This window comes from Mobula birostris, chromosome 9, assembly GCF_030028105.1.
Source record: "Mobula birostris isolate sMobBir1 chromosome 9, sMobBir1.hap1, whole genome shotgun sequence".
Taxonomy (NCBI): Eukaryota; Metazoa; Chordata; class Chondrichthyes; order Myliobatiformes; family Myliobatidae; genus Mobula; species Mobula birostris.
This window is the reverse complement of record NC_092378.1, coordinates 70,219,273-70,245,787: the sequence shown is the minus strand read 5'-3', so window position 1 is coordinate 70,245,787 and position 26,515 is coordinate 70,219,273. Positions and strand designations below refer to the sequence as shown.

Here is a 26,515-nt window from a genome sequence, read left to right as displayed (position 1 = left end):
AGAGAGGAAGGAAAAACTAGCTGAGCTAATGTCTCAGATGGACGATGAATACAGACCTAGAAATCAAGTTACCTGAAGCTGTAGAATTCAATATTGAGTCCAGAAGCTACAAATGAGGTGCTGCTCCTCAATACAGGATGCCACAGACTTGGGTCAAACTGGCAGGCAAGGGAAGTTCAAGAATCATGGGTGATGGGTTGCCTGCAATTGTCTGTTTAACAAATGTGCTAGCTATTTTTCACTGTATTGTCTCTGACTGAGATACCAGAGGAAACATGATTGTAAAAGGAGCTGTGCATCTGATGAGTACCTGTGCTACCTTCAAATGATAATATACTGAACTTATCCTTTATTTTGTGATTGAAGATGAGTTTGAGAAGCTATAAGCTTCTCATTATTGATGACTGTGCCCAAAGATTGGGGGCCATAGTAATGTAGCTGTTAGCACGATGATATTATAGCTCGGGACGTTCCAGAGCTCAGAGTTCAATTTTGGTGCCATTCTATAAGGAGTCTCTATACGTCCTTTCGGTGGGATGCGTAGGTTTTCTCTGGGTCCTCTGGTTTTCTCCCATGGTTCAAAGGTGTACCGGGTAGAGTAATTGATTGTCCAGTGATTAGATTAGGGTTAATCGGGTTTGTCGGGTTAGTATGAATTGAAGGGCTGAAAGGTCCTACTCCGTGCTGTATCACTAAATAAATAACAAATTCTGTCTTCTCTGTCTCCAGTTTGCTTGAGAAACTGGATTTCCTGACGGAGTCCAAATAGTTGATGGTTTGTTAGCTTTGTTTCCTCTCAATTGGACAGAGGCTGCAGTTGTTGCTGTTGAATCCACTGAAGGAGCTGTCCAATATTGCACAGTCTGACATCCGACAGAAGCAATTGGAGTGCGTACTCCAGATCCTGCAGAATGAAGGTGATAGCCTGGGACCCGGCTGGCCACTGGTGCTGGGTGTCATCGGAGCAATTCGAAATGACCAAGGGTGAGAAAACCTTTTCCATTCTTACTTTGCTTCCATGTGTCGTGACTGCAGCCTACGTACTATTCCAGACCATCCAATTCTGTATTTCAGTCACTGTCTTTTCAAAGTTAGACAACTAAAGTGCATAGGTATTGTAGCTTTATTTTGATAGGAGTTCACAGGCCTTTTCTGTAGCTATTGCTTACAACTATTATTTAAACTATGTGTGCAGCAGAAAAATAACATGCATTTTTCTGTTGTTGAAAAAATTATAATTAATTTTATAAATACGTTAGATAAAATCTACCATCTTTTGAATAATGTGATTGCTGCTCTAATCCATGTGAGTTTAGCAGATAGTTAATATTGAAAGTATTATTTTACGCTTTTCCATTATGTAGTTTTAATTTAATTTAAAAAGAATCTAGAGTTTGGTCACCTGACCTATTATTTTGTGAAGCACCTCAGAATGTTTTACTGGATTAAAAACAGTATATAAGTACACATTGTTGAAAATCTCATTGATCTGCAGTTACTCCTTGTTTTACTTCTGAATCCTAACTTTCGCAGAGTGTGAGACTGATATAATGCTTTCTGATTCACAGCATGAGCGCTGCCTGTAGAGAGATGTAATTACAGTACCAATTTAATAACAGCAGGTTGTAATCTCTATTTTCATTGTCATGTAATATTCTCCAAACAATCCTCCCCACCAATCTCAGAATAAAATTACCCTTTGGTAAAGAAAAGTTTTCTTTCTTTTTGTAGGGAATCTCTAATTCGCACAGCATTTCAATGTTTACAGTTGGTGGTGACAGACTTTCTTCCCACAATGCCCAGCACCTGCCTTCAGATTGTCGTCGATGTAGCTGGAAGTTTCGGGCTTCAAAATCAGGAGCTGAATATTAGTTTGACGTCAATAGGTCTGCTGGTAAGAATCTAAATAATTCATTCCTTGTGGCATCATTTTTGTTGCCATTATTTTAAAGATAGGTCAAATGCATTGAATATAGTGTAGTCAAAGTGGCATCTGAGGCTCAGCCGAACGCCAGCTCTTTGAAGTGGGTGTAAAGTGCAAGTCCACAGAATAAAACCACCACTGAGTGTTCATACAGGCTTTGTTAAGGTGGCTAATAATATGGAACAACCAACATTTCTCTGTTAAAAGAGGATCTACTATGATTAAGTGGTAGGTTAAATTAATTACCTGATTTTGATTGAAGGTAATAAATTATTCCAATCCCTGGCAGTAAATCTCATCACACCCATGAATGCTGAAGCAATTGATATTTAATGCAGGAGTCATAGAGACAAGAACCTGTTAATGATGCTAATAAGCCTTAGAGTTGCCACTTCCCTTTATGCAGAAATGTTATCATTCTTTTCCAGTGCATTAGAATATTGAGATCTGATGAATGTCTGGTTTAATGAGTATTGTTTCATATTTAATCATTTTCATTGAAACTGCCTGAGAATTTTGATTTTGTTTTTGAATGGTGGAGGGGCAGGTAGTGTTGAAGAAACAGGTAGGATGCAGAAGGACTTAGACAGATTAGGAGAAAGGGCAAGAAAGTGGCAAATGAAATACAGTGTTGGAAAATGCATAGTTGTGCACTTTGGTAGTAGAAATAAATAAATAAATAAATAAATAAATAAAAGAAGCTGGTAAGATTTTATACTTGGTACTGGCCTGCACTGGTTAGCTTCCAGTTTTACTGATACCATTTTCTACAGTACTGTGCACATATATATATATATATACATACTGTAGCTAGGGTACCAAAGACTTTTGCACAGTACTGTATTTGTCAATGTGGAGCAGAGAGCAAGTTTGTAAATCTAGCAGGAGCAGGTGATGTTGGGAATAGTGAGGGTAGAGTGCTGCGGGAGGGGTGTGGGGCAGGTGGCAGAGGACTGCCAGGGGCAGGGGCGATGGGGGTGCATACACTCCCAGCTCCGAGACATCAAACAATGTCATTTGATTCCAAACAATGAGTTTATTAATCATTACAGAATGTCTCTCTCTCCCCTTCCCTCCCTCCCTCTCTCCCTCCCTCCTCTCCCCCTCTCCCCCTCTCCCCCTCTCCCCCTCTCCCCCTCTCCCCCCTCTCCCCCTCTCCCCCTCTCCCCCTCTCCCCCTCTCCCCCTCTCCCCCCTCTCCCCCTCTCCCCCTCTCCCCCTCTCCTCCCTCCCCCCTCTCCCCTCCCCCTCCCCCTCCTCCCCCCTCTCCCCTCCTCCCCCTCCCCCTCCTCCCCTCCTCCCCCTCCTCCTCCCCCTCCTCCCCTCCTCCCCCTCCTCCCCTCCTCCCCCTCCTCCCCTCCTCCCCTCTCTCTCATATATGTGTGTGTATGTATATAGATATATTTTTTCTTATTTTAATCTATAGCTTTATTGTGTATTGCAATAACAACATGTGATATTTCACGGTATATGCCGATGATAATAATTCTGATTCTGTTATGTGTTTTATTTCGATGTTACAATCTATATTTAAGGAGGAAACGGTACTTATTTACTATTAACCAGTAATCCTTATTTAATAATATCATTGTTTTTCTAACATTTGTTACTTCTCCTTTCAGTGGAACATTTCGGACTACTTTTTCCAGCGAGGTGAAACCATTGAGAAAGAACTTGAGAAGGAAGAAGCTATGCTGCAGAAACAGGCCAAGGAAAAGGGAGTTCCTTTACATCGGCCGTTCCATCCTGCTCCACCATTTGACTGCCTCTGGCTGTGCCTTTACTCCAAGCTGGGAGAGTTGTGTGTGGATCTCCGCCCAGCTGTGCGAAAGAGTGGGGGACAGACCTTGTTTTCCACAGTGGGTGCGCATGGGACATTGCTCCAGCATGCAACCTGGCATACTGTATTGTGGAAGGTATTAGAAACATTTCTGCATGGCTTCACAGGCCAAGAGAACCCAAGTGTCCCATCTGAGCAGCAGTCTCACATCTGAGTCCAGTGCTTCACAAATCACAGCTCTGAGACTAGCAATTTTTTATTGTGAGCTTCATCAGTGATAAACGTAGCCCAGTCCATCAGAGGCTCGTCACTTCCCTCCATGTACTCCATCTTCATGGTGCGTGGCTTCAGGAAGGCGACTCGTATTGTCAGGATGCCTGTGACCCTGGTCTTTCTCTTTTGACTCCTCCGCCTTCTGGGAGAAGATGCAGGGGCTTGAAAGTCCAGATATCCAGACTTAGAAATAGCTTCATCCCCACTGCTATCAGACTTCTGAACCAGTCACCTCTTTCACACCTACTTCCCAGAGGTGCTATCACATTTTTGAACTCTTAATTCAACCTATCTTGGTTATTCTGTTATTGTCACTTAAATATTCTTTTTGCATTTCATCAGCTTGCACCATTTTGCTGGTTTCTGTGTGTTGTATTAGTACCATGTATACTCTTTAATCTACCAGTTTCATATGAATAAGGAATTTTGTCACAACTAATCTAATCATTGCTTTTACCCATACTTGATTCATAGAAACATAGAAAATAGGTGCAGGAGTAGGCCATTCAGCCTTTCGAGCCTGCACCGCCATTCAGTATGATCATGGCTGATCGTCCAACTCAGAACCCTGTACCAGCCTTCCCTCCATACCCCCTGATCCCTTTAGCCACAAGGGCCATATCTAACTCCCTCTTAAATATAGCCAATGAACTGGCCTCAACTATTCCCTGTGGCAGAGAATTCCACAGATTCACCAGTCTCTGTGTGAAGAAGTTTTTCCTAATCTCGGTCCTAAAAGGCTTCCCCTTTATCCTCAAACTGTGACCCCTCGTTCTGGACTTCCCCAACATCGGGAACAATCTTCCTGCATCTAGCCTGTCCAATCCCTTTAGGATTTTATACGTTTCAATCAGATCCCCCCTCGATCTTCTAAATTCCAACGAGTATAAGCCTAGTTCATCCAGTCTTTCATCATATGAAAGTCCTGCCATCCCAGGAATCAATCTGGTGAACCTTCTTTGTACTCCCTCTATGGCAAAGATGTCTTTCCTCAGTATTCCTACTCTACTGCTTACCCTTTCAGCTTTACTTCATTTTGGAGTACTCCATATAATTCCCTGCTTGTTTGCTGATCTAACACTTTTCTCCCAGTCTCTGTGCTCTCTTATGCCTCTGATGGTCCATACTTTAAACTTTTGCAAAAACGTCTGCACTACCTCACAGTTCAGTTCCTTCTCACTGTCTCTGAGCTCAATCTGTTCACTGCTTACAGAACGTCAGCTGATGCCACTCCTTCATGTTTTATTTAATTGTTAAATGAACAATCTTTTTTTAAAAAGTTCTGGATGTTCAGCATTGAAATTTGCTGATTTCCTTCATATATACTAAATTTTGGACTGTAATGTGATCTGAGGCAAAATTCAAAAGGGGGAAGATTAGTTCTTTGAGTAGGTCAAAAGTCAAAAATTCTGCTTCCGAGTTCTATTGACTTTCAAATTCCAGGTTAATGTCCTTAGAGCATTGTTCCTCCTGCCTCATTATTGCCTGTTTGGGAGTCTGATCTCCTATTGCCCTGACTGACAATATGACTCTGCTCCCTCAGCTTTTCTAATTCTTAAAAATTATTTCATACCAAATATTCATCCTCAGTTTCTGTCCCACATACAAACAACGACAGCTTATCTGCTCCTCCTCAAACTCAGACAGACATCTCTTAATACCCCTCGCCGTGGCATGCTGTGACAATTGGTTGATTGAAAAAGAATGAAAAAATATCACTTGGTTTTCACGATATACAGTAAGATGAGCCCGAATATAAATCTATTAACGTGTGGTTGGAAATTGCTTTAGAAGAGATTGTTTTCTTCATCTTGAGGAAAGTCTGTCCACTGGGGAAGTCTGTGACTGTGAGTCTGCTGGAGGCCCAAGTCTTGTGATTGGGGTCTGTGTACAGTATGTGTGTGGGTGGGAAGGACGAATGGAGTTTGCTTTGTTGCTGCTGTTTTCCCACTAGGTATGTTCTGATTTGTTGTGTTCTACTTTGCTCTGCTGAGTGTTGTGGGCATACTATGTTACTGCCGAAATATGTGGCAATACTTTGCGGACTGTCCCCAGCATATCCTGTTAAGGCAAACAACACATTTCACTGTATGTTTCAAAATACATGTGATAAATAAAGCTGAACATGAATTTAAAAGAGCTTGTCACATTGAACAGAAGGTGAATTTATAGATGGTTAGAGCTTTAAAAGATATTTGGATATGTACAAGAATGGAGAGGGTTTACAGGGATATGGGCCAAATGTGGGCTAATGGGACTGGCTTAGATGGACATCTTAGTTGCCATAGGCAACTTGGGTCGAGGGGCCTTTTTCCATGCCATATGACTCTAATGAATAAAATAACCATTTATATGTGCTTACTGGTAGGTATAGATTGGTTCCGGTGTGATGGTAGCAACCTCTGACACAGCAGCTTTTAAGGGGCCAACCAAAGGTGTTATTGTCTTTCTTAAAACTTATTTTTTACGATCGCAAGACCCTGCTCGACATTAAGAACTTAAAGTACTGCAGGTCTACCCCATCAGCGAGTTGCTGACTGGCGGAGAAACTGAAGGAACTGGACTTGGTGCAAACCGCGCTGCTGCTTACAAAAGAGGGGAGTCGGTGCTTGAATGTGGTGTGCAGTCTAACAGCGAGTGATTTTCTTGGTCACTTTTCTTGTGATTGCAAGACCCTGTTGGACATTGGTAATGTGGTATGCTGTAAGTGTGATTCACTGTTCAGACGGTGGGAGGGCTGGCGGCCTCAGGCGTAGCAAGATCTAGACTGCAAGCCATGGTGTCGCCTGTTGCAGCTGCCCAGGAGGGAGGTGTCAGAGTCAGTGTGCACTAGAGTGCCAGTGGTGGTGTGGCACAGCCTCAGTGCTGCCCTCCAGTGTTTGCTAGGCAGAAGACCATATGTATTGTGTTTGACTGCAGACTGCGGCAACATTCATGGACACAGGGGCTTGGACTACAATATACGTTTTTTGTGTGACTGTATTTTACTGCTGTCTTATGTATACTATATGTGCCTTGTGCTGTGTATGACTGTTGGTATTGTGTTTTGCACTTTGGCCCCAGAGTAACGCATGTTTTGTTAGGCTGTATTCATGAGTATTTATGTATGGTTGAATGACAATTAAAATTGAACTAGATTGTACTGATATCATTACATTAATTACATTTTGATTGACAGTTTGAACTAAATTATGTTTATTTTGGGCTTGTACTAGGTTTTATTTCCACTGTTGGATCGGGTAAGAGAATCATCCACTACAGCAGACAAAGAGAAAATCGAATCTGGTGGTGGAAATATCCTCATTCATCACTCAAGAGACACTGCTGAGAAGCAGTGGGCAGAGACTTGGGTTTTAACATTGGCAGGGGTGGCTAGAATCTTTAACACCAGGAGATACTTACTACAGTCTTTAGGTAACCTTGTTCATCACTTCAAAGTCATGCTTTTAAAATGTAATGCTCTTTGCATTGATGGATGTTGTTATGAATCTATATTATTTTAATTTATGACAGGAGACTTTTCCAAAGCTTGGGATGTATTGTTGGATCACATCCAGTCTGCTGCACTGAGCAAGAACAGCGAAGTTTCTTTGGCTGCGCTAAAGAGTTGCCAAGAAATCTTACAGATCGTGACCCCGGTAAAGGAATGCGATAAGCCAGAAGGACTTGCAGGAGTTAACATGCTGCCTTTTGTGGGGCCTCTGATTCCAACGGGGCCTCCCAGAGTCTTGAACCGAAGTGACTCAGTGGGGGAAAGGCTAGGCCGATACAATGTGGCTGAACTGAATGCTGCTGGAGATGAGATTGAGGATTCTGCCCTGTGGTGGGCTGCGTGGAACACCTGGTACAAAATAGGCTCAGAGAGCACCAAGCCACCGGCCACTTGTGATAAGATATTCTTCATTCCAAGTCAGCCCTTCCTCACAGCACTCGTGCAGATCTTCCCAGCTCTGTATCAGCACATCAAGTCGGGCTTCAGCATGGAGGACCTCCGGAAGCTGGGTGTCATACTTCACGGTGCTGTATCAGTTCCTATCAGCTCTGACGCCTCCCCGTTCATCCTTCCGTCATACACTGAAGCAGTACTGACCAGTCTACAGGAAGCTGTGCTGGTAGCCCTGGATGTCCTTCAGAAGGTAACAACAACTGCTGTACCACCGGTTGTTACCACATTGTTGGAGCACGTGTTGTTGACCACAGTGGAACCACACGGTACAAAGCAGTTAGCATGTTGGTTCATAGTGATCATGGATTGGATTCAATTACCACCACAGTCTGTAAGGAGTTTGTACGTTCTCTCTGTGACCAAGTGGGTTTCCTCTGGGTGTTCTGGTTTCCTCCACAATCCAGAAGTGTACAGGTCAGGGTCAGTGAGTGGATGCATGTGAGGTTGGTGCCGGAAGCTGCCCAGCACAATCCCTGCTGATTTGATTTGACACAAACAACACTTTTCACTGTATGTTCAGTGTTTCAATGTACATGGGGCAAAGCTAATCTTTATCAAATTGTTTCTTTCACCTACTTAACTGACATACAGAGGCCTGGAGTTCTGATTCAAGCACACAAGTTGAAATCCCACTATCACATCATTGAATAAAAGTTTTGAAAGAAAAAAAATTATTGTCAGTAACTTTAAAAATGACATTTTTGCATTGAAGTTCAGGTCATGCAGCATCTGTGGAGGGAACTGAACAGTCATTCGATGTCTCAGCCCAAGAACCTTCATAAACCCTAGGACCAGAATTAGGGCATTCAGCTCATCGGATCCGCTCCACCATTCCATCATAGTTGATTTATTATCCCTTTCAACCCCATTCTCCTGCCTTCTCTCTGTAATCTTTGACACCCTCATTAATCAAGAACATATCACCCTCTTCCTTAAAAATACCCAGTGACTTGGCCTGCACAGCCATTTATGCTAATGAATTCCACACATTCACCATCCTCTCACTAAAGAAATTGTCCTTATCTCTCTTCGAAATTGATGTCCCTTAATTCTGAGGCTGTTCACTGGACTCCCCCAGTATAGGACGAAAGATAGAGGGGAGATGGCCTGAATACAAAGGCTGAGAGAAAGGGAGAGCAGGAGCTGGCTCACTCCAGATTCCAGTATTTGCAGTCCCTTGTGTTCTCCTGTCTAGTTAACTGAGGGTGGCAGTGGCCAATATCAGAGGACATCCATTTAAGGTGAGTGGAAGAAAGTTTACCAAAGATGTCGGAGGTAGTTAGTTTTTACAGTGGTGAGTGCCTGAAACACACTGTACAGGATGGTGTTAGGACACTTAAAAGGCAAGGATGGAATAAAAATGGAGAGTTTGAGCTGTGTAGGAGGGAAGGGTTAAGACTACTTGTGGGGTAGGTTTATATAGGTTGGCACAACATCGTGGGCTGAAGGATAGGTACCTTGCTATACTGTTCTTTGTTTAGTGCTCTAATTGCCTTTGCTAACACTATTCTGACCTATTCAGATACTAAACCTACAAATCCTAGAGTCAGAGCACTACAGCACAGAAGCAAGCCTTTCAGCCCATCTAGTCCATGCCGAACTGTTATTCTGCCTAGACCTATTGACCACACCTGGACCATCACCCTCCATACCCCTCCCATCCATCTACCTACCCAGATTTCTCTTAACTATTGAAATTGACCCCACATCCACCACTTGCATTCCACACTCTCACCGCCCTCTGAGTGAAGAACCCTCAGTAACCCCTTAAATACTTCGCCTTTCACGTGTAACCTATGACCTCTATTTCTAGTCTCACCCAAGCTCAATGGAAAAAGCCTGCTTGCATTTACCTTATCTATACCCCTCATAATTTTGTATACATCTATCAAGTCTCCCATCATTGTTCTCGACTCCAGTGAATAAAATCCTGACCTATTCAATCTTCCCTTATAACTCAGGTCCTCACTTCCCGGCACTCTTTCAATCTTACTAATATCTTTTCCTGTCGGTAGGTGACCAGGACTGCACACTATACTCCAAATTAGGCCTCACCAACGACTTGCACAACTTCAACATAATATCTGAGCCCGATACGCAATACCTTGATTTTGAAGTGAAGCCAACTCGGAACTGATGTCATGGTTGAAGAGTAAGAGGTTCATGGCTATTTATCTATTTATTTATTAAGATGCAGAGCTGAATAGGCCCTTCTGGCCCTCTGAGACATGCTGACCTGCAGCCCCCAATTTAACCCTAGCCTAATCACGGGACAGTTTACAATCACCATTTAACCTACTAACCAGCACATCTTTGGACTGGGAGGAAACCAGAGCACCTGAAGAAAACACATGCATTCAGCAGGTACAGTCTCCTTAAAGATGATATCGGAAATGAACTCTCAACTCCCAACGCCCCAAGCTGTAATAGCGTCACACTAACTGCTACACTAACATGGCGCCCAGTTGATGCAAACCACTGCAGGAAAATATTATGTGAACAGTTCTGATTCGCTGTCTTTCACTACCTCTTTTTGAGAAACAAGAAGGAATGGGCAATACTTACTGCTTTACAGTAATGCTCAGGGATTAAGTTAAAAGGAAAGCCAATCAGAGGATGACAAATTAATGAGATGGTGGGTTGTATTTCTTTTAACATTTTCCCAATCTTTCTTCCTCTCTGTAGGCAATTTGCATAGGACCAGAAGACATGCAGAACATGTACCCAGCAATCTTTGACCAGTTGCTTTCATTTGTTGAATTTTCCTGCAAGGCACCAACGTATGGAAAATTAGAAACAAAAAATATAGCAAATGCAAAGTTTAATCAGGTAAACAGGCAAATTCTTTCCTGTAGACAAACTTTTGTTTTATTATTATAATACAATCTGATGATGTAGTATTGAAGTACACGTGGTTGCAACTATGAAAGTAATCCTGAGGTTTAATCTTATTTATACAAACGAAGCTTGGATCTTGGCAATGGTTATGGCCTCAACAGAGGTATTTTTGTTTAATCTCTTCACAAACAAGAGAAAATCTGCAGATGCTGGAAATCCAAGCAACACACACAAAATGCCTGCTGAGTTCCTCCAGCATTTTGTGTGTGTTGCTTTTTTTTAATCTCACATACTTTAGCTCAAAGCTGAACCTATATGCATTCAACACACACTCAGTGGCCACTTTATTAAGTAACCTGTGCACCTTGTTAATGCAAATATTTAATCAGGCAATCATGTGGCAGCAAATCAATGCATAAAAGCATGCAGACGTGGTCAAGAGGTTTGATTGTTGACATCAGAATGGGGAAGAAATGTGATCGAAGTGACTTTGACCATGGAATGATTGTTGATGCCAGAAAGGGTTGTTTGAGTGTCTCAGAAGCTTGATGGCCTGGAATTTTCACACACACAATAGGGCTTACAGGGAATAATGTGAGATACAAAAAACCATCCGCTGAGTAGCATTTCTATGGGCCTGTTAATGAAAGAGGTCAGAAGAGAATGGCCAGACTGGTTCAAGCTGACAGTAACTCAAATAGCCACACGTTTCAACAGTGGCACGCAGAGCAGCATCTCTGAATGTACATGTCGAACCTTGGAGTGGATGGGCTATACAGCAGCAGAAGACCACGAACATATACTCAATGGACACTTTATAGGAAGTACCTCATAAAGTAGCCACTGAGTGTACATTGATGGAATTCAAAATGGTAACATGGGTAAAGAGGAAGTGCATATTCAGACAGCTCATTAACCAAAGCTTAATTTTAAACTTTTTGCACATCAAGCAGTTGCAGTGTTGAGCATGTATAAAGTTGTGCATTGCAGGAATTACAAATTGATGGCCACTAGTCTGTACTGATTTGGCTTATTTCAGTATAGAGGAAGCTAATATCTGTGGGTTAGGATGGGGAAAATTTGGGTAAGGCTGCATTTACAGTCACTTCTGTAACTCAAGTTCGAGTTTATTGTCATCCAACTGTGTAACCAATTAACTACTGTGCTCTCAATACCATTGCATGCGTTTGAAACTGCTATGTGATTGTTTAGATGGTATTCGAATCAAATTTATAATACTCTTAGCAATAAAAAAACAGCATTTTTATGAGAGGTTATTAAACAATTCTAGTGTAAGTAAGCAATTACAGTGACTATAGGTCAGCCCAGAACTATAAGGCAAGCCTGATACTGTGTAGTGAGTGAAATGGATTTGAGGAACGAAGTGGGTGGGGCGTGCTGTTGGACTTAGTATTTAGTACGTAAAAGATTTGGTCAGTATTCCCTACCAGAGATTCTATACTCAGCAGTTTGATTTTGCGTAGTAATGTTACAATTTTACCAAACTTGGGAGCTCCAGCCCAAGTTAGATAATTTTCTAAGTCATCACTGGTTTTCAATAGTTACTACCAAAATTTGAGAGCATTAGAAAAATACCCCAGTGAATTTCCTGACAAATAATTACTCATAACTTGGCGTTGTTTTGACAAGAATACTGATTAGACACTCTCATCTATTTAGACACTCTCATCTAATCATAGAAAATAAAGGCAGTATTTATTACACTTTTAGTTACTTAATTGCAAGATTTTAATGAATAATTTCTGCAGTATAAAGAAAAAATAATTCATTTTTAACATTAATTAAAATTTCCCAGCTTCCCTATGTTGACAGACAAAAGGGGAATTACTGGCATTAGCTATTTTTGCTTGACTTGTGGTTGCAGAACATGTTCCTCTGGTCTTTCTCTCACCTTCACTCCCAGTCTACATTTAGTCTGTATGTTCACATCGCAGCTTAGAAGTTGAGAGAGACTTTGATACTAAAGGACCACTTATTCAGGTTGGAAAATAATTAAGCGACCATTTCATTTAGCCAAATTTAATAAACTGAAATGCTATTGCATTGCCTGCAGTAGCCAAATTATGTGACAAAGTGACTAGTTTACATTTTGAAGTGTTGATACTGATTATGATCTTCTTTTATTCCGTTGATGCTGCTTCTGTACCTGATGGATATGTAATAGATTCAGCTATTTGCTCCGGTAAGTTTCAAGCCTCCAGTAGGTTATTTTAATTTGACCCTGTTCAGACTGGCGTTAGAATATTCTAAATCGCATGGCAAGCTACACTTCAGTATACCATTAACACAACTCGTTGCTTCCTAGTTTTTCTGACTTAAAGCTGCAGTGTCCTTTTTCTTATGATCCAATTAAAATTCATTCCATTAATCTAAAATCAGGTCATCCTGTTAATTCTATGATTTTCCAGTTAATTCATGCTGTTAATGACTGGAAAAGAATAAAGTGTCTTCATGTTGAGGTGCATATATTGAAGCACTTACAGTAAGGAATTTTTCAGCTGTACCCTAACTTGCCACAGTGTGTCTGAAAGTTAGTTATCCATTTGGTCCATGCACGAGCTAATGGCTATACTCTGGATGCCACCCCTCCAAAAGTTAACTCTTTCAGCTTCAGTTGCTATTAATGGGGCTGTCCGAATGGCCAAGGAGCTGCAGGAATTCCATAAGGATTCAAAAAAGGAGCCTTTCTTCACAGAGAAACAAATATAGAACACAGACAAAAGAGATTCTGCAGATTCTGAAATTCCAGAGTAACACGCACACAAAATGCTGGAGGAACTACCAGGTCAGGCAACATCTAGGGAGAGGAATGAACAGTCAACATTTCAGATTGAGACCCTTTCTTCAGGGGAGTCATGTTAAAGGATCTCATTCTGAAAAATCGATTCCATAGGTGCTGCCTGACCTGCTGAGTTCTTTTAACATTTTGTATGTGTTACATATAGAACAATACAGCACAGGAAGGGGCCCTTTGGCCCACAATGTCTGAGCAGACCATGACATCAATTTAAAATGTACATCTATCTGCATGGTAGTTCATATTCTTCAATTCCCTGCCTGTTCATGTGTCAAAGTATCTCTTAACATTGTTTTTGTATCTGCTTATGCCACTTCCCCGGCAACTGACTCCAGGCAGGTCTGCCCTCAGTCTCTGACACTCCACATTTGCTCATCTTCTCCCTATAGCTAGTACTTTTTAATCCGGGCAGCGTTCTGGTGAACCTCTTCTGCAAGCTCTCCAAGGCCTGCACATCCTTTCTGTAATGTGGTGACCAGAACTGCACGCAATGCTCCAAGCGGTTAAACTACTGTCAATAAACTTTAGATAGGGATTATGTAGAACATTATAGGCCCTTCAGCCCATAATATTGTGCTGACCTTCTAACCTACTCCATGACCAACCTAATCCTTTCCTCCCACATTGCCCTCCATTTTTCTTTCATCCATTTATCTTTCATCTTAAATGTCCTAATGTATCTGACGGTACTACAAGCCCTGGCACTCACCACTCTGTTTTCAAAAAAAAACAAACAAATTACCTCTGACATTCCCCTAAACTTTCCTCCAGTCACCTTAAATTTATGCCCTCTCATTTTAGCTATTACTGCCCTGGGTAAAAGGTGCTGGCTGCCCACTCTGTCTGTGCCTCTTATCTTATAAAAGCTCTGTCAAGTCACCTCTCATCCTCCTTCACCCCAAAGAGAAAATCACTAGTTTGCTCAACCTCTCCTATAAGACATGCTCACTAATCCAGTAGCATTCTGGCAAATCTCTGCATCCCCACTAGGGCTTCTACATCCTCCCTATAATGAGGTGATGAGATCTGAGCATAATTCTCCAAGCTTCATGTAATATTACTTAAACAAGGGGCTGAGTGACAATATGAAAGTTTACTCTTGGTTCTGCAAGCAATTCTGACTCAATTTAATCACTGAAATTTCTCAGTAAACCAGTTATTATTATTCATTTTCATCTTTGCATTTTATGTTACTTTCGGGTATTGTTGCATTTGGGCTCTTATTCTTGTCCTCTAGTCCCCCATTTACCTTTCACGTTTGTAGCATAATGTTCCTGGTGTGATCGGTGGGAAATTCTACCTGATTGGAAAGGTGCCCTTTTGGTGCATTGTACTTGCTGTCTGGCACATTTCTTGTATTTCACGCATGAAGAATGGCAAGTTGAGTAAAATGCTGTTGGATTTCATCTCACCAGAAAGTTGTCAATCAGAGGGGAAAACTGGTTCTCAAAAAAAACAGAAGTTTCTGGAGTTCAGTGAACCTTTTAACAAACTAACTCCCTTCATTGTATTGGTGTGTTTCATCATGAGAGCTTAGCATTTAGCTTCCTGGTCCAGTCCTTTGCTAGGAGATTATAGTGTTGGTACCTGGAGACGATGATGAGTTTGTATTCCTTGAAGCCTTCTGCCTGGTTGCTGCTTCAACTTGGAGATGGTGCTCAGTATGTTGGCACATTCAACGAGGAGAGCTGTTATCTGTTCCTGAACCAAGTATACTGCCAATCATGTGGTCTCATGAACAGTTGAACTGCCAGAAGGTGTCTGTATGTAGCTGGCAACCATATGTTGCCCAGTTCCTTGTGTAGTCACCTCAAATGATCTTATTTACAGCCCTGTGCATCATGGTCATCATTACTCCACAGAGGAGGAGTTGAACTGAGGGAAGACCACTGCTGACGTGGCTGCAGGTAGTTAAGGCTGAGTTGAAACAACAGGGTCTTGAGATGTGCCCAACATGATGGTGTGCTCAAAATGAGCTGCTAGGGAACAACTCATGGAGACCACAGTAGTCTTCCACGTGTAAAGAAAGAGACCAGGTATGACTGACTTCCTTTACAGGCTACCAAGTGTTAAAACTTGATAGTCCAGCCCTTTGCTGAACTAAGAGTTTATCTTCACATTTCTGAGGATCTCCTATAACTCATCAACAGCAATGGTTAGGTCAGTGTTTTCTTTAAGTCAGGTGGCAAAACAACTATTATTAAATGCTCATAAAAGTTATCCTGATGATTGCTACGTACCAATACTGTGGAGTCCGGTTAATTAGGACACATCGGGACCAGTGAATTATGGCTCAATTAAGCAGCTGCCCCAATTAACCAAAATGTTATGGAAATAGTTTAAAAAGTATAAATAAGACAAACTACCCTTTAACTGAGCAACAAGTTATGTATTTAAATTAAATACAGAGCAAATTAGAACACTATCCATACATATTACGGTGCTAGTTAGTTTTCAATAGTTATCAACGGAGGAATCATCTGCCACATTCTTTTGATTGACTGTAAACGAACAAAATCAGAGCAGACACCAAGGCAAATAATGTTCATCCTTCATACAAGGCTTTAGATGATTGCATCCTCCAACTCTGCTTTTTCATTGTAACGTTTAATATGAGTCAATACCTTCAAATTCTTTGTAATTCTTAACTTGTTGAAGTAGTGAAATTATTTCATTTTCACTTCTGGCCATTTCTGGCTTCTTCAAGCCTGATTGCTTGAAATCGGAGAGAGCAAAGCAGTTCTGAATTGTCTTACTGCTTATTTCTTGCCAACTTTCGGTGAAGAAAATCACTGCTTTTTCAATGCAAACACAAGTATCTGAAGCTATTTTAAAACTGTAAGCTCTAGGCTCGGTGTAGTGTATAACAGCCACACAAGTTCACACATCTGATGCTAGTTAGAAATCATTCGGCAACAATCTATGGAGTCTCAATTAAGCGGCACAGTGTCCCAAATAAATGGAGGGAATACCAGCTATTTTCAAGATTAGCTTTTGGTCTTTAAGAGTTGTCGCAAATAAGCGGCTGCCTCGATTAACCGATGGCCCAATTAACTGGAATCCACTGTAGTTGAACCTGATTATCTATACTAAATGCAGGTGATGGTTTTTACCTTCAGTTTTCAAAAGGCATATTACAGCAGGGAACCCTAACAGTCCAAACCCCTTTGTATGTTTGTGATATTGATCAATTCACTGCATGGCTTTGTTGTGGAAAAAACAAGGCAGCACAAAATAGTAGCAGCTGGTATAACACTTTACAGCAGTAGCTGTAAGATCCAGTTTCAATTCCCACTGCTGTCTATGAGGAGTTGGTACAATCTAACCATGACCTCGTGGGTTTCCTCTAGGTGCTCCAACATTCCAGAGGTGTATGGGCTAGGCTTAGTAAGTTGTGGGCATGCTATGGTTGACAGCAGATGTGTGGAGGAACTTGCGTACTGCCCCAGCACATCCTCTGACTGTATTGGTGGTTGATGTAAACAATACATTTCACCGTATGCTTCAATGTACTTGTGACAAATAAAGCTGATCTTTAAATCATTTTTAAACATTAACTCTAGCGTGACTCCTTTCAGCATTTCAGTATCAGTATGGTCCGGATGTCAGCCATTATCTGACATATCATCATATGTGCCATGTCAGTAGAGGAGGGTGATCATGGTCTTTCCATGACCATGATGGTTCTTGGAAAATTTTTCTACAGAGTGGTTTGCCATTGCCTTCTTCTGGGCAGTGTCTTTGCAAGATGGGTGACCCCAGCCATCATCAGTACTCTTCAGAGATTGCCTGCCTGGCGTCACTGGTCACATAACCAGGACCTGTGATATGGCTTCACGTGACTGATCGGGGGGCTAAGCAGGTACTACAACTTGTCTAGGAGTGACCTTCAGTCTAGCGGAAGGAAGGAGTGCCTTACGCCTCCTTGCACCACCCTATATCTGGCATAATATCAGATAAAAATGGAATTTTATGTGTGAAAGCCAAGCTATCCAGCTTGTACTCTGCGTGTTCATCGCTGGTGGGGTGCAGTGCAGACAGGCTTCAAGCTGCTAAATCATTGTTGCCATAATAATGTTTACTGTTGGGAATGAGTGCAGTTTCCCCTATAATTGACTTATTTTCATCATGGTTTCTGATTATCATGTGTCAAAGCAAAAGAGAAACATGTTTTCTGAATGTTTTGAGGGAATCGAGGTCTATCAGGGGATGAGTGCTTTTATCAATGATTTTAGGCACTGACTATCAGACAGCTTGGACAGTGAACAGGACGTAATGGTAAATTCATGAACAATACAGTACTTCAGCCACTAGCACAGAAGAAAGTAGTATTATACATTAAAGTGATTTATTGTAGGGAAGTCATTTAAAATCTAGTAGTTATAATGTTACAGGAATAAAAATAGTATAGGAAAACATTGGAGTTGTATTTTGGCACCGACTAAAGTAAATTTCAAGGTCTAAATGTCTGAAGAACAGTGATACTGCAACTTTAAACTTTTGAGGTTTCTCCTTGGTTCTTTATCTCTCCATCTCTTCAGCGATTTCTGCATGCGAATCAGCAAAATTAAATTGATAACCAGTTCACCTCACTGCAAGGCACCTACCAAATTGCAGGAGTGTTTGTATTTTCAGCAATGTTTGGAGTTTTATGTATGGTAAACTCTGTTTCCTTGCAGGCAGAATGGGTAGCTTTGAATTACGTACCGTTTGCTGAAAAGTCACTGGAAGTTGTTGTGGATTTATATCAGAAGACAGCCTGTCACAAAGCTGTAGTAAATGAAAAAGTGCTTCAGAAAATCATTAAGGTAAAATATTTATGTTGAAGTGGTTTATAATTACTTTGTGTATTAATTTTGGGTGTTCTGTAATGAAATTCTAAACCTGAGCTATTTTGTGGGTAACTAGTCGATGTAGACAATTATTTGCCTTTAGGTAACTTTTTAAATGGGCAAAGTAATCAGCTTTCAGTTTTTATTGTTTTGCATATCTAAAGCTCTTGTAAACTGATTGGTTTGAATGATTCTTGGGCCCTTGTGAGACTTTCTATACCTTAAAAGTTGTGGATTCAGCTTTGGTTTGCTTTGCTTTATTATGACTCTCACATGTACCAAAATACAATGAAAAGTTTGTCTTGCATACTGTCCATAAAGATCAAATGATTACACAGTGCATTAAGGTAGAACGAAGTAAAACAATAACAGTGCAGAATAGTGTAAAACCCAGTGAAAGAGTGCAGTACAGGTAAACAGAATCACTTTCAAGGACTGTACTACTCATGTTCTCTATTATTTATTTATTTTTAAAAAAAATATTATTTGCACAATTTATCTTCTTTTGCACTTTGGATGTCAGTCAGTTTTCATTATGTATAGTTTTTCATAAATGATATAGTATTTATTTTCCTGTGAATGCCTGTAAGAAAAGGAATCTCAAGGTATAATACCATGAGGTTATAAATACTTTGATAATAAATTTACTTTGAATTTTGAACTTCTGAACTTTGAAATATTAAGGTGTAATTCAAAACAAGGTAGACTATGAGGCCAAGAGTCCATCTTATCAAAAAGTGGTCCTTCAAGAGTCATAACAGGCCTTGAGCAGGATGTTATGTTGATGGGTGAGGAGGGAAGAGAGAATGTACAGGGTGAGTGGGGTCTTTGATTATGCTGGCTGCTTTATTGAGGTAGCAAGAAGTATAGAGAGAGTCGAGAGAGAGGAGGCTGGTTCCTGTGATGTGCTGAGCTGTGTCCACAATTCTCTGCAGTTTCTTGCGGTCACGTGCAGAGCAGTTACCATACCAAGCTACTGTGGGTCCAGACAGAATTGAATTGAACTGGCTTTATTACTTACATCCTTCTTATACATGAGGAGTAAAAATCTTTACGTTTCGTCTCTGTCTAAATGTGCAATGTATAGTAATTTATAATAAGCAGCAGTACAACAAGATAGTCGATATAACACTGAAATACAGTTGTGTCAGCATGAATTAATCAGTCTGATGGACTGATGGAAGATGCTGTCCCGGAGCCTGTTGGTCCTGGCTTTTATGCTGCGGTACCATTTCCCGGATGGTAGCAGCTGCAACAGTTTGTTGTTGGGGTGACTCAGGTCCCCAATGATCTTTTGGGCCCGTTTTACACACCTGTCTTTGTAAATGTTCTGAATAGTGGGAAGTTCACATCTACAGATGCGCTGGGCTGTCCACACCTCTCTGCAGAGTCCTGTGATTGAGGGAAGTACAGTTCCCATATCAGGCAGTGATGCAGCCAGTCAGGATGCTCTCAATTGTGCCCCTATAGAAAGTTCTTCGGATTTGGGGGCCCATACCAAACTTCTTTAACCTTCTGAGGTGAAAGGGACATAGAAAGATTGCTTTCTATGGTGCATCAATATAAATTGTTAAGAGTCGACGGGGACATGCGGAATTTCTTTAGCCTCAACACCATTGAGGTACAGAGGAGCTTGTCTCCTTTCTAAATTCAGTGACCAGTTCTTTAGTTTTACTGACATTGAGGAAAGGCTGTTGTCATGACACCATGTCACTAAGCTCTATATCCCCTTCCTGTACTCCGACTCATCGTTATTTAAGATGTAGTCCGCTACAGTGGTATCATTTGCAAACTTGTGGATTGAGTTAGAGTGGAATCTGGCCACTCAAACACGAGTGTATGGAGTAGAGTAGAGGGCTGAGGATGTAGCCTTGTGGAACACCAGTGGTGAGAATAATTGTATTGGAAGTGTTGCTACCTGTCCTTACTGATCGCAGTCTGTTAGTCAGAAAGTCAAGGATACAGTTGCAGAAGAAAGCGTGTAGATGATCTGGCAAGAAAGGTCATTCATTGGTTATATGACATGGGTGATCATGGTCCCATGACCATTATTGTTCTTGGCAAATTTTTCTACAGAAGTGATTTGCTTTTGCATTCTCCTGGGCAGTGTATTTACAAGACGGATGACCCTAGCCATTATCAATACTCTTCAGACAGGCGTCAGTGGTCTCATAACTACAACTTGTGATATGCACCAGAGCTCAAATGACCACCCACCATCTTGCTCAAGAGTGACCTGCAGGCTAGCAGAGGAAAGGAGCGCCTTGCACTTCCTCTGGTAGAGACGTTTATCCACTCTGCTACCCAGGAAAGCTGCAAATAGAATTTAATTCTGACAAGTACATGCTTCTTTTGACAAGGGCCATTGAGGGAATGTAGATAAATGGTAGAACATTAAGTATTGTGGAGGAACAGACGGAGCTTGGAGTAGATGCTCGCTGACATTAAAGTTATCAGGGCAAATCAGTAAGCTGGGTATAAAGGCATTATATGATGCTTTCCTTTATTATACAAGGTATAGCATATCAGAGTATTGAGGTTGCTACCACTAGTTAGATAACAAGAGTAACATGTACAGTTCTGATCACTAAATTACAGACAAGAGAAGTTGCAGAGGACATTGACCAAGTTATTGCCTGGATCCAAAGATTGCAGCGGTGGGGAAAGATTGGATAAATTAGGGATTTTTAAGGAGCAAAGCAGATGAAAAGAAGACTTAATTGGAGTGCAAGAAATGATGAGGGGCCTGGATAAAATAAATAGAACAGATATATTTTCATTTAACAGTGGCAGGATTAGAGGGTAAATGAAGGAAAAAGAATTTCGCTCAGAAATTTGGAACAAGTACAGAGACACATTGAAAAGTTTGCCTTGCATACAGATCAGATTATATTGCACAGTGCATTGAGGGGAGAACAAAGTAAACTGTCTAGAACTCACTGTTAGTAAGGACGACAGAGGCAGAAACCTTCATTACATTTAAACAGTGACTGGACGTGTATTTGAGGAGCCATGGTTTTCAGTGCTACCAGCCTGCATCTGGAAGGTGGGATTGAGTACTGCTTTAGACCAACACAGATACAATGAACTGAATTGTTTCATGTATCATAATTTCTGTGATCTGTGCTGACAGTATCTTGTCAAACTGGGAAAAATATTTTTTATTACCCATTGCAGGCACTCTTGATTAATTTAAAATTGTAATAAAACAAGAATGTGTTAGGTTTGCATCAAATTTCCACAGAGAATTTACCCCTCTCCACTTTTCTTCCTTTAGACCTTAAGAATACCACTCAGCCTGAAGTATGCCTGCCCTTCGGAAACCACATGGAAGATGGCTGTTTCCTCCCTCCTGAAGGTGCTTTCTATTGGACTTCCAGTTGCGAGGCAACATGCTTCCTCAAGAAAATTTGATACCATGTGGTCAGAGTTATCAAATACCTTCGAAGACTTCTTATTTACAAAAAGGTGCAGGGAGAAAATTTTTCTCAAGTTGTGGTCTGTTTCACAAATATTGTGCTTTTCATGTCCTTGAGGTTATTATTAAACACAGTATAGTAAATATAATGAACAGTATAAATGAATTACTATAATATTAGATCAGTGTATGAATTTGCTGGATCTGATGCTGGACCACACCAACCTGGCTGTTGCCTGACTCTCACGTTTGTAGTCCTACATGGTCTTGTCAGATGTGCTGGTGTATTGGTGCTCTTCTCAAGGAGTCCTGCTCGACATAAAGTATCATCCTCTGGATGAAATATTAATCTGATCTTTTCTCTACATGCATAGTTGAAAGAGTCTATGTTGTGTGTCAATAAAGAAAGTCTTCTGGTGCTTTTTGATAGTCAGCCAACATACTAAAGATAAATATTGTGTTTGTCTTCATTTAATGTACCTTAAACGTAGAACATATTGTAGAACACTACAGCACAGTATGGGCCCTTCGGCCCACAATGTTGTGCCAGATTTTTAACATACTTCAAGGTTAATCTAACCCTTCCCTCTCACAAAGCTGTCCATTTTTCTATCATCCATGGTGCCTATCTAAGAGTCTCTTAAATGTATCTGCCTCTACCACCACCCCAGCACTGTGTTCCACACACTCACTACTCTGTGTAAAAAGAAAGACAGCTCTATAGTATGGCCTCTCATATTAGCCATTGCCACTTACCTTCTAGTGCACTTCTCATAAAACCTTTCTTTGCAAACTCAGGAAGGCACTTTGGTCAGCATAGATGACTTGGGTCAAAGGATCTGTTTTCCATGTTCTAAGGCACACACAGGGAGAATGTCTGAACTCCGCCCTGAGCTGTAGTAGTGTTGTGCTAACCAACAGGCTACCGTAGCACCACAAATTGTACAGAAAGGTGTACATGTGCAAGGATGTAATGTTCTGATGAGACCTCACTTACAGTATTGTGAGTAGTTTTTGGCCCTTCATTTAAGAAAGGATATGCTGACATTGGAGAGTGTTCAAAGGAGATTCATGAATGTGATTCCGAGATTGAAAGGCTTGTCATATGTGGAGCATTTGATGGCTCTGGGCCTGTATTCATTAGAATTCTGAAGAATGAGGGGATCTCACTGAAACCTATCAAATGTTGAAAGGAGTCGATAGGGTGGATGTGGAGAGGATGTTTTCTGTGGTGGGGCTGTCTAAGACCAGAGGGCACAGCCTCAGAATAGAGGGACATCCATTTAGAACAGAGATGAAGAGGAATTTCTTTAGCCAGATATTGATAAATCTGTGGAATTCTTGGCCACAGGCAGCTGTGGAGACCAAGTTTTTATGTAAATTTAAGGCAGAGTTTGATAGATTCTTGATTCGTCAGCGTGTGAAGGAATATGGGGAGAAGGCAGGAGACTGGGGCTGAGAGGGAGATGATCAGCCATGATGAAATGGTGGAACAGATTCAATGAGCCAAATAGACTAATTCTACTCCTATATCTTGTCTTGTAGGTACAAAAATATTGTGCATACGTAACTTGGCAAAGCGAACTTGTTCCAGAATTCATTTTGTCTATCCAAATTTAGACTGAAGTAAACTCCTTAACTAGGAAGTTGTTGAATGACCATTGGATTGTTACATTAATTGTAATTTTATTTCACAGCTCACCTCCCGATAATCTCTCTATTCAGGAATTTGAGAAAAATGAAAGTATAGACGTTGAGGTGAGTTTAACAGTTTTTATATATGCGGTAAATAATGAATATATTAATTTGTACTTAAATTAAACAAAGAATTTCTGTGCAATTACCATCTATTTCATTGACATTTACCTCTATACAATAATGCCGCTGTTATAATTCATTGTAGGTCGTGCAGCTGATTAGCACAGATATATTGCCATATGCAAACTTCATTCCAAAGGAATTTGTTGGCCAGATAATGACGATGCTAAACAAAGGTTCAATCCATTCTCAGTCAACTTCATTTACAGGTAGGCCGCATCGTTAGTGTGTTCATGAGTTGGGCAGAAACAGATTAGTGGCTGGAGGAAAACTTGCAGGAAAAGTTCAAGATAAATTTATTATCAAAGTACATATATGTCACATATACTACCCTGAGATTCATTTTCTTGTAGGCATTCACAGTAAATGCAAAGAAACACAGTAATGTCAATGAAAAACTGCACACAAAGACAAACTATCAATGTGCAAAACACAAGAAATTGTGCAAGTACAAAAAAAAGGGAAAAAAATAATAATAATAGTAATAACTAATAAATATTGAGATTGTTGTAGATTCCTTGAAAGTGAGTGAAGTTCTTCACTCTGGTTCAGGAGCCTGATGGTTGAGGGGTGAACCTGGTGGTGTGAGATCCAAGGCTCCTGTACCACCATCCTGACGGCAGCAGGGAGAACAGAGTTGGTGAGGAAAATACCATGCAACAGCAAATTATAATTTGCAAAAACAGAAATCATCTCATGTAAATAAAATTAGAAAAAGTGATGGCAGAAATATCTTAATTTTAATATTCAGCTGATCACTTAGCTCCTTGATTAATAGCAAGGTTTCCACACTAGAAGATGGAAAGGTGCAAATTCGAACATATGAGATCAACTGTTGCAACAGCTCATTTAAATTAGGCATTTTTTAAAACATTACAAGTTGTTCTGTATAGACATAATTCTTATATATTGTACTAGAAGGGTTTCATTAAATTAATAGCAAAACCTCCACGGGTGTATGGACAGCCTTCACAGAATGACCTGCAGATATTTTCACTGAAGAATATGTGGAGAAAAGATTAGAAGTTTGTAAATTGTGGATCAAGATGACAATCAAAGTTTGCATCTGAAGATATCCTTTATCAGCCTATCAGATACCAAGTTTAAGCATGTAGTGTTTCACTGAAATAACACTGCAGTCAAAGTTGAGTTCATTATCATGTGCACAGCTACACATATTCACAGTTGTGATGGAAAATTTACCTGCAGCAAAAAAAGGACCTAGTGTTTTCCCGGCATATATGAGGAATATATGCTTCTCGGGCTTCCAGCCGGGTATAGGTATTCATTATAACCAACGTTTCGACGACAGACTCTGCCATCTTCATCTGGTTTGAAGTCTGGATATTTTTAGTCCGGTGCTATACCTGTACCTGGTTGGAAGCCCGAGAAGAGTTTATTTGTTACTTGCAGCAGCATCACAAACATAATAGTATCATTTAAGTAGCATTCACAGGAAAAATGTATTAAACATAAATTATTAGTAACATACACAAAATGCTGGAGGAACTCAGCAGGTCAGGCAGCATCTATGGAGAGAAATAAACAATGTTTTGGGCTGCAACCTTTCATCAGAACTCAATTTTATACACAGTTTAATATGGAAAATACTAAATTCAAATAAAACAAATAAAAAAGTCTTTTAATTCAAAATGTTCATAGTGTTGTTAAACTGTAGTGATTAGCATTGTGCTAGTTGGTTCAAGAATCAAACAGATTCTTCTTTACAAGGACAGTCCACTTGACTTGGAACCTGTCTCAGACCCTCTGGTGCTAATCCATACTTTATTCACAAACTATTTCTCTCTCCCTGTCAACAACTCCTCTGCTGCAATCACTCCTGTCCTCAGTGACCTATAGTTCTTTCTGGATCCCAATCCTCAAAGTGTAAAACTTGGATCTCTTGATTTAATTATCCTAGAGACATTAATTCTAATATCCTTTTGCCCACTTTGAGTAACTGCATTGTCATGTGTAGTCCAACTTCCAGTATCTGATTGCTAGTCACCATGTATTGTTGACCGTCAAGGTGTAAGCTGTGAAAATCCTCCCAAGCAATCTTCAACTCTAGAACCCAAAATATTGAGTGACAGAGATACAGGAGACTGCCAGTGCTGGAGCAACAAGCAAGGTGCAGCAACTTCGCAAGCCAGAGTCTTGACCCAAAATGTCCTTACCCCTCCCTCAGATGCTGGTACAAGAAAATAGGGTTGTGTTCGTAGGTGATTTTAACTTCTCATATATTGACTGGGACTCCTATAGTGTAAAAGGACTGGATGGCAACGGGTTTGTCAGATGTGTTCAGGAAAGTTTCTTTAATCAGTACATAGAAGTCCCAACTAGAGAGAGTGTGATATTAGATGTCCTATTAGGAGATGAGACAGGGCAGGTGACAGAAGTTTGTGTTGGAAAACACTTTGCATCTAGTGATCATAATGCCATTAGTTTCAAGGTAATTATGAAAAAGGAGAGGTCTGGGCCTCAGTTTGAGATTCTACATTGGAGAAAGGCAAATTTTGATGGCATCAGAGAGGATCTGGCAAATGTGGACTGAGACAGGTTATTTTTTGACAAAGGTGTACTTGGTAGGTGAGAGACTTCAAAAGTGAAATTTTGAGAGTTCAGAGTATGTATGTTTCCATCAGAATAAAAGGCAAGGATAAGAGGTTTAGGGAACCTTGGTTTTCGACCGATATTGAGGCCCTGGTTAAAGAAAAAAAGAAGCTATTGGCAGGCAGGAGCAAATGAGGTAGTTGAGTATAAGAGAACACTTAAGAAGGAAATCAAGAGGGCCTAAGGAAGACACAGGGTTACTTTAGCAGACAAGGTGAAGGAGAATCCTAAGGGCTTCTACAGGTATGTGAAGAGC

The 26,515-nt window shown here is 40.7% G+C and overlaps 1 protein-coding gene across 7 annotated transcripts in view; it reads left to right on the top strand.

The window, feature by feature from the left end:
• Positions 1 to 26,515, top strand: part of mon2 (MON2 homolog, regulator of endosome-to-Golgi trafficking) — a 165,089-nt gene that overhangs the window by 125,137 nt on the left and 13,437 nt on the right. For 5 of the 7 annotated variants that reach the window (XM_072268241.1, XM_072268239.1, XM_072268244.1 and 2 more), the window contains 11 exons: positions 809 to 984; positions 1,732 to 1,894; positions 3,546 to 3,839; positions 7,192 to 7,390; positions 7,490 to 8,112; positions 10,608 to 10,751; positions 12,946 to 12,963; positions 18,258 to 18,386; positions 21,688 to 21,878; positions 23,526 to 23,586; positions 23,732 to 23,855. In XM_072268241.1, the coding sequence (XP_072124342.1) occupies positions 809 to 984; positions 1,732 to 1,894; positions 3,546 to 3,839; positions 7,192 to 7,390; positions 7,490 to 8,112; positions 10,608 to 10,751; positions 12,946 to 12,963; positions 18,258 to 18,386; positions 21,688 to 21,878; positions 23,526 to 23,586; positions 23,732 to 23,855 (2,122 nt within the window). The remainder of the gene's footprint in view (positions 1 to 808; positions 985 to 1,731; positions 1,895 to 3,545; positions 3,840 to 7,191; positions 7,391 to 7,489; positions 8,113 to 10,607; positions 10,752 to 12,945; positions 12,964 to 18,257; positions 18,387 to 21,687; positions 21,879 to 23,525; positions 23,587 to 23,731; positions 23,856 to 26,515) is intronic. The other 2 variants (XM_072268246.1, XM_072268242.1) reach the window with 1 other exon arrangement.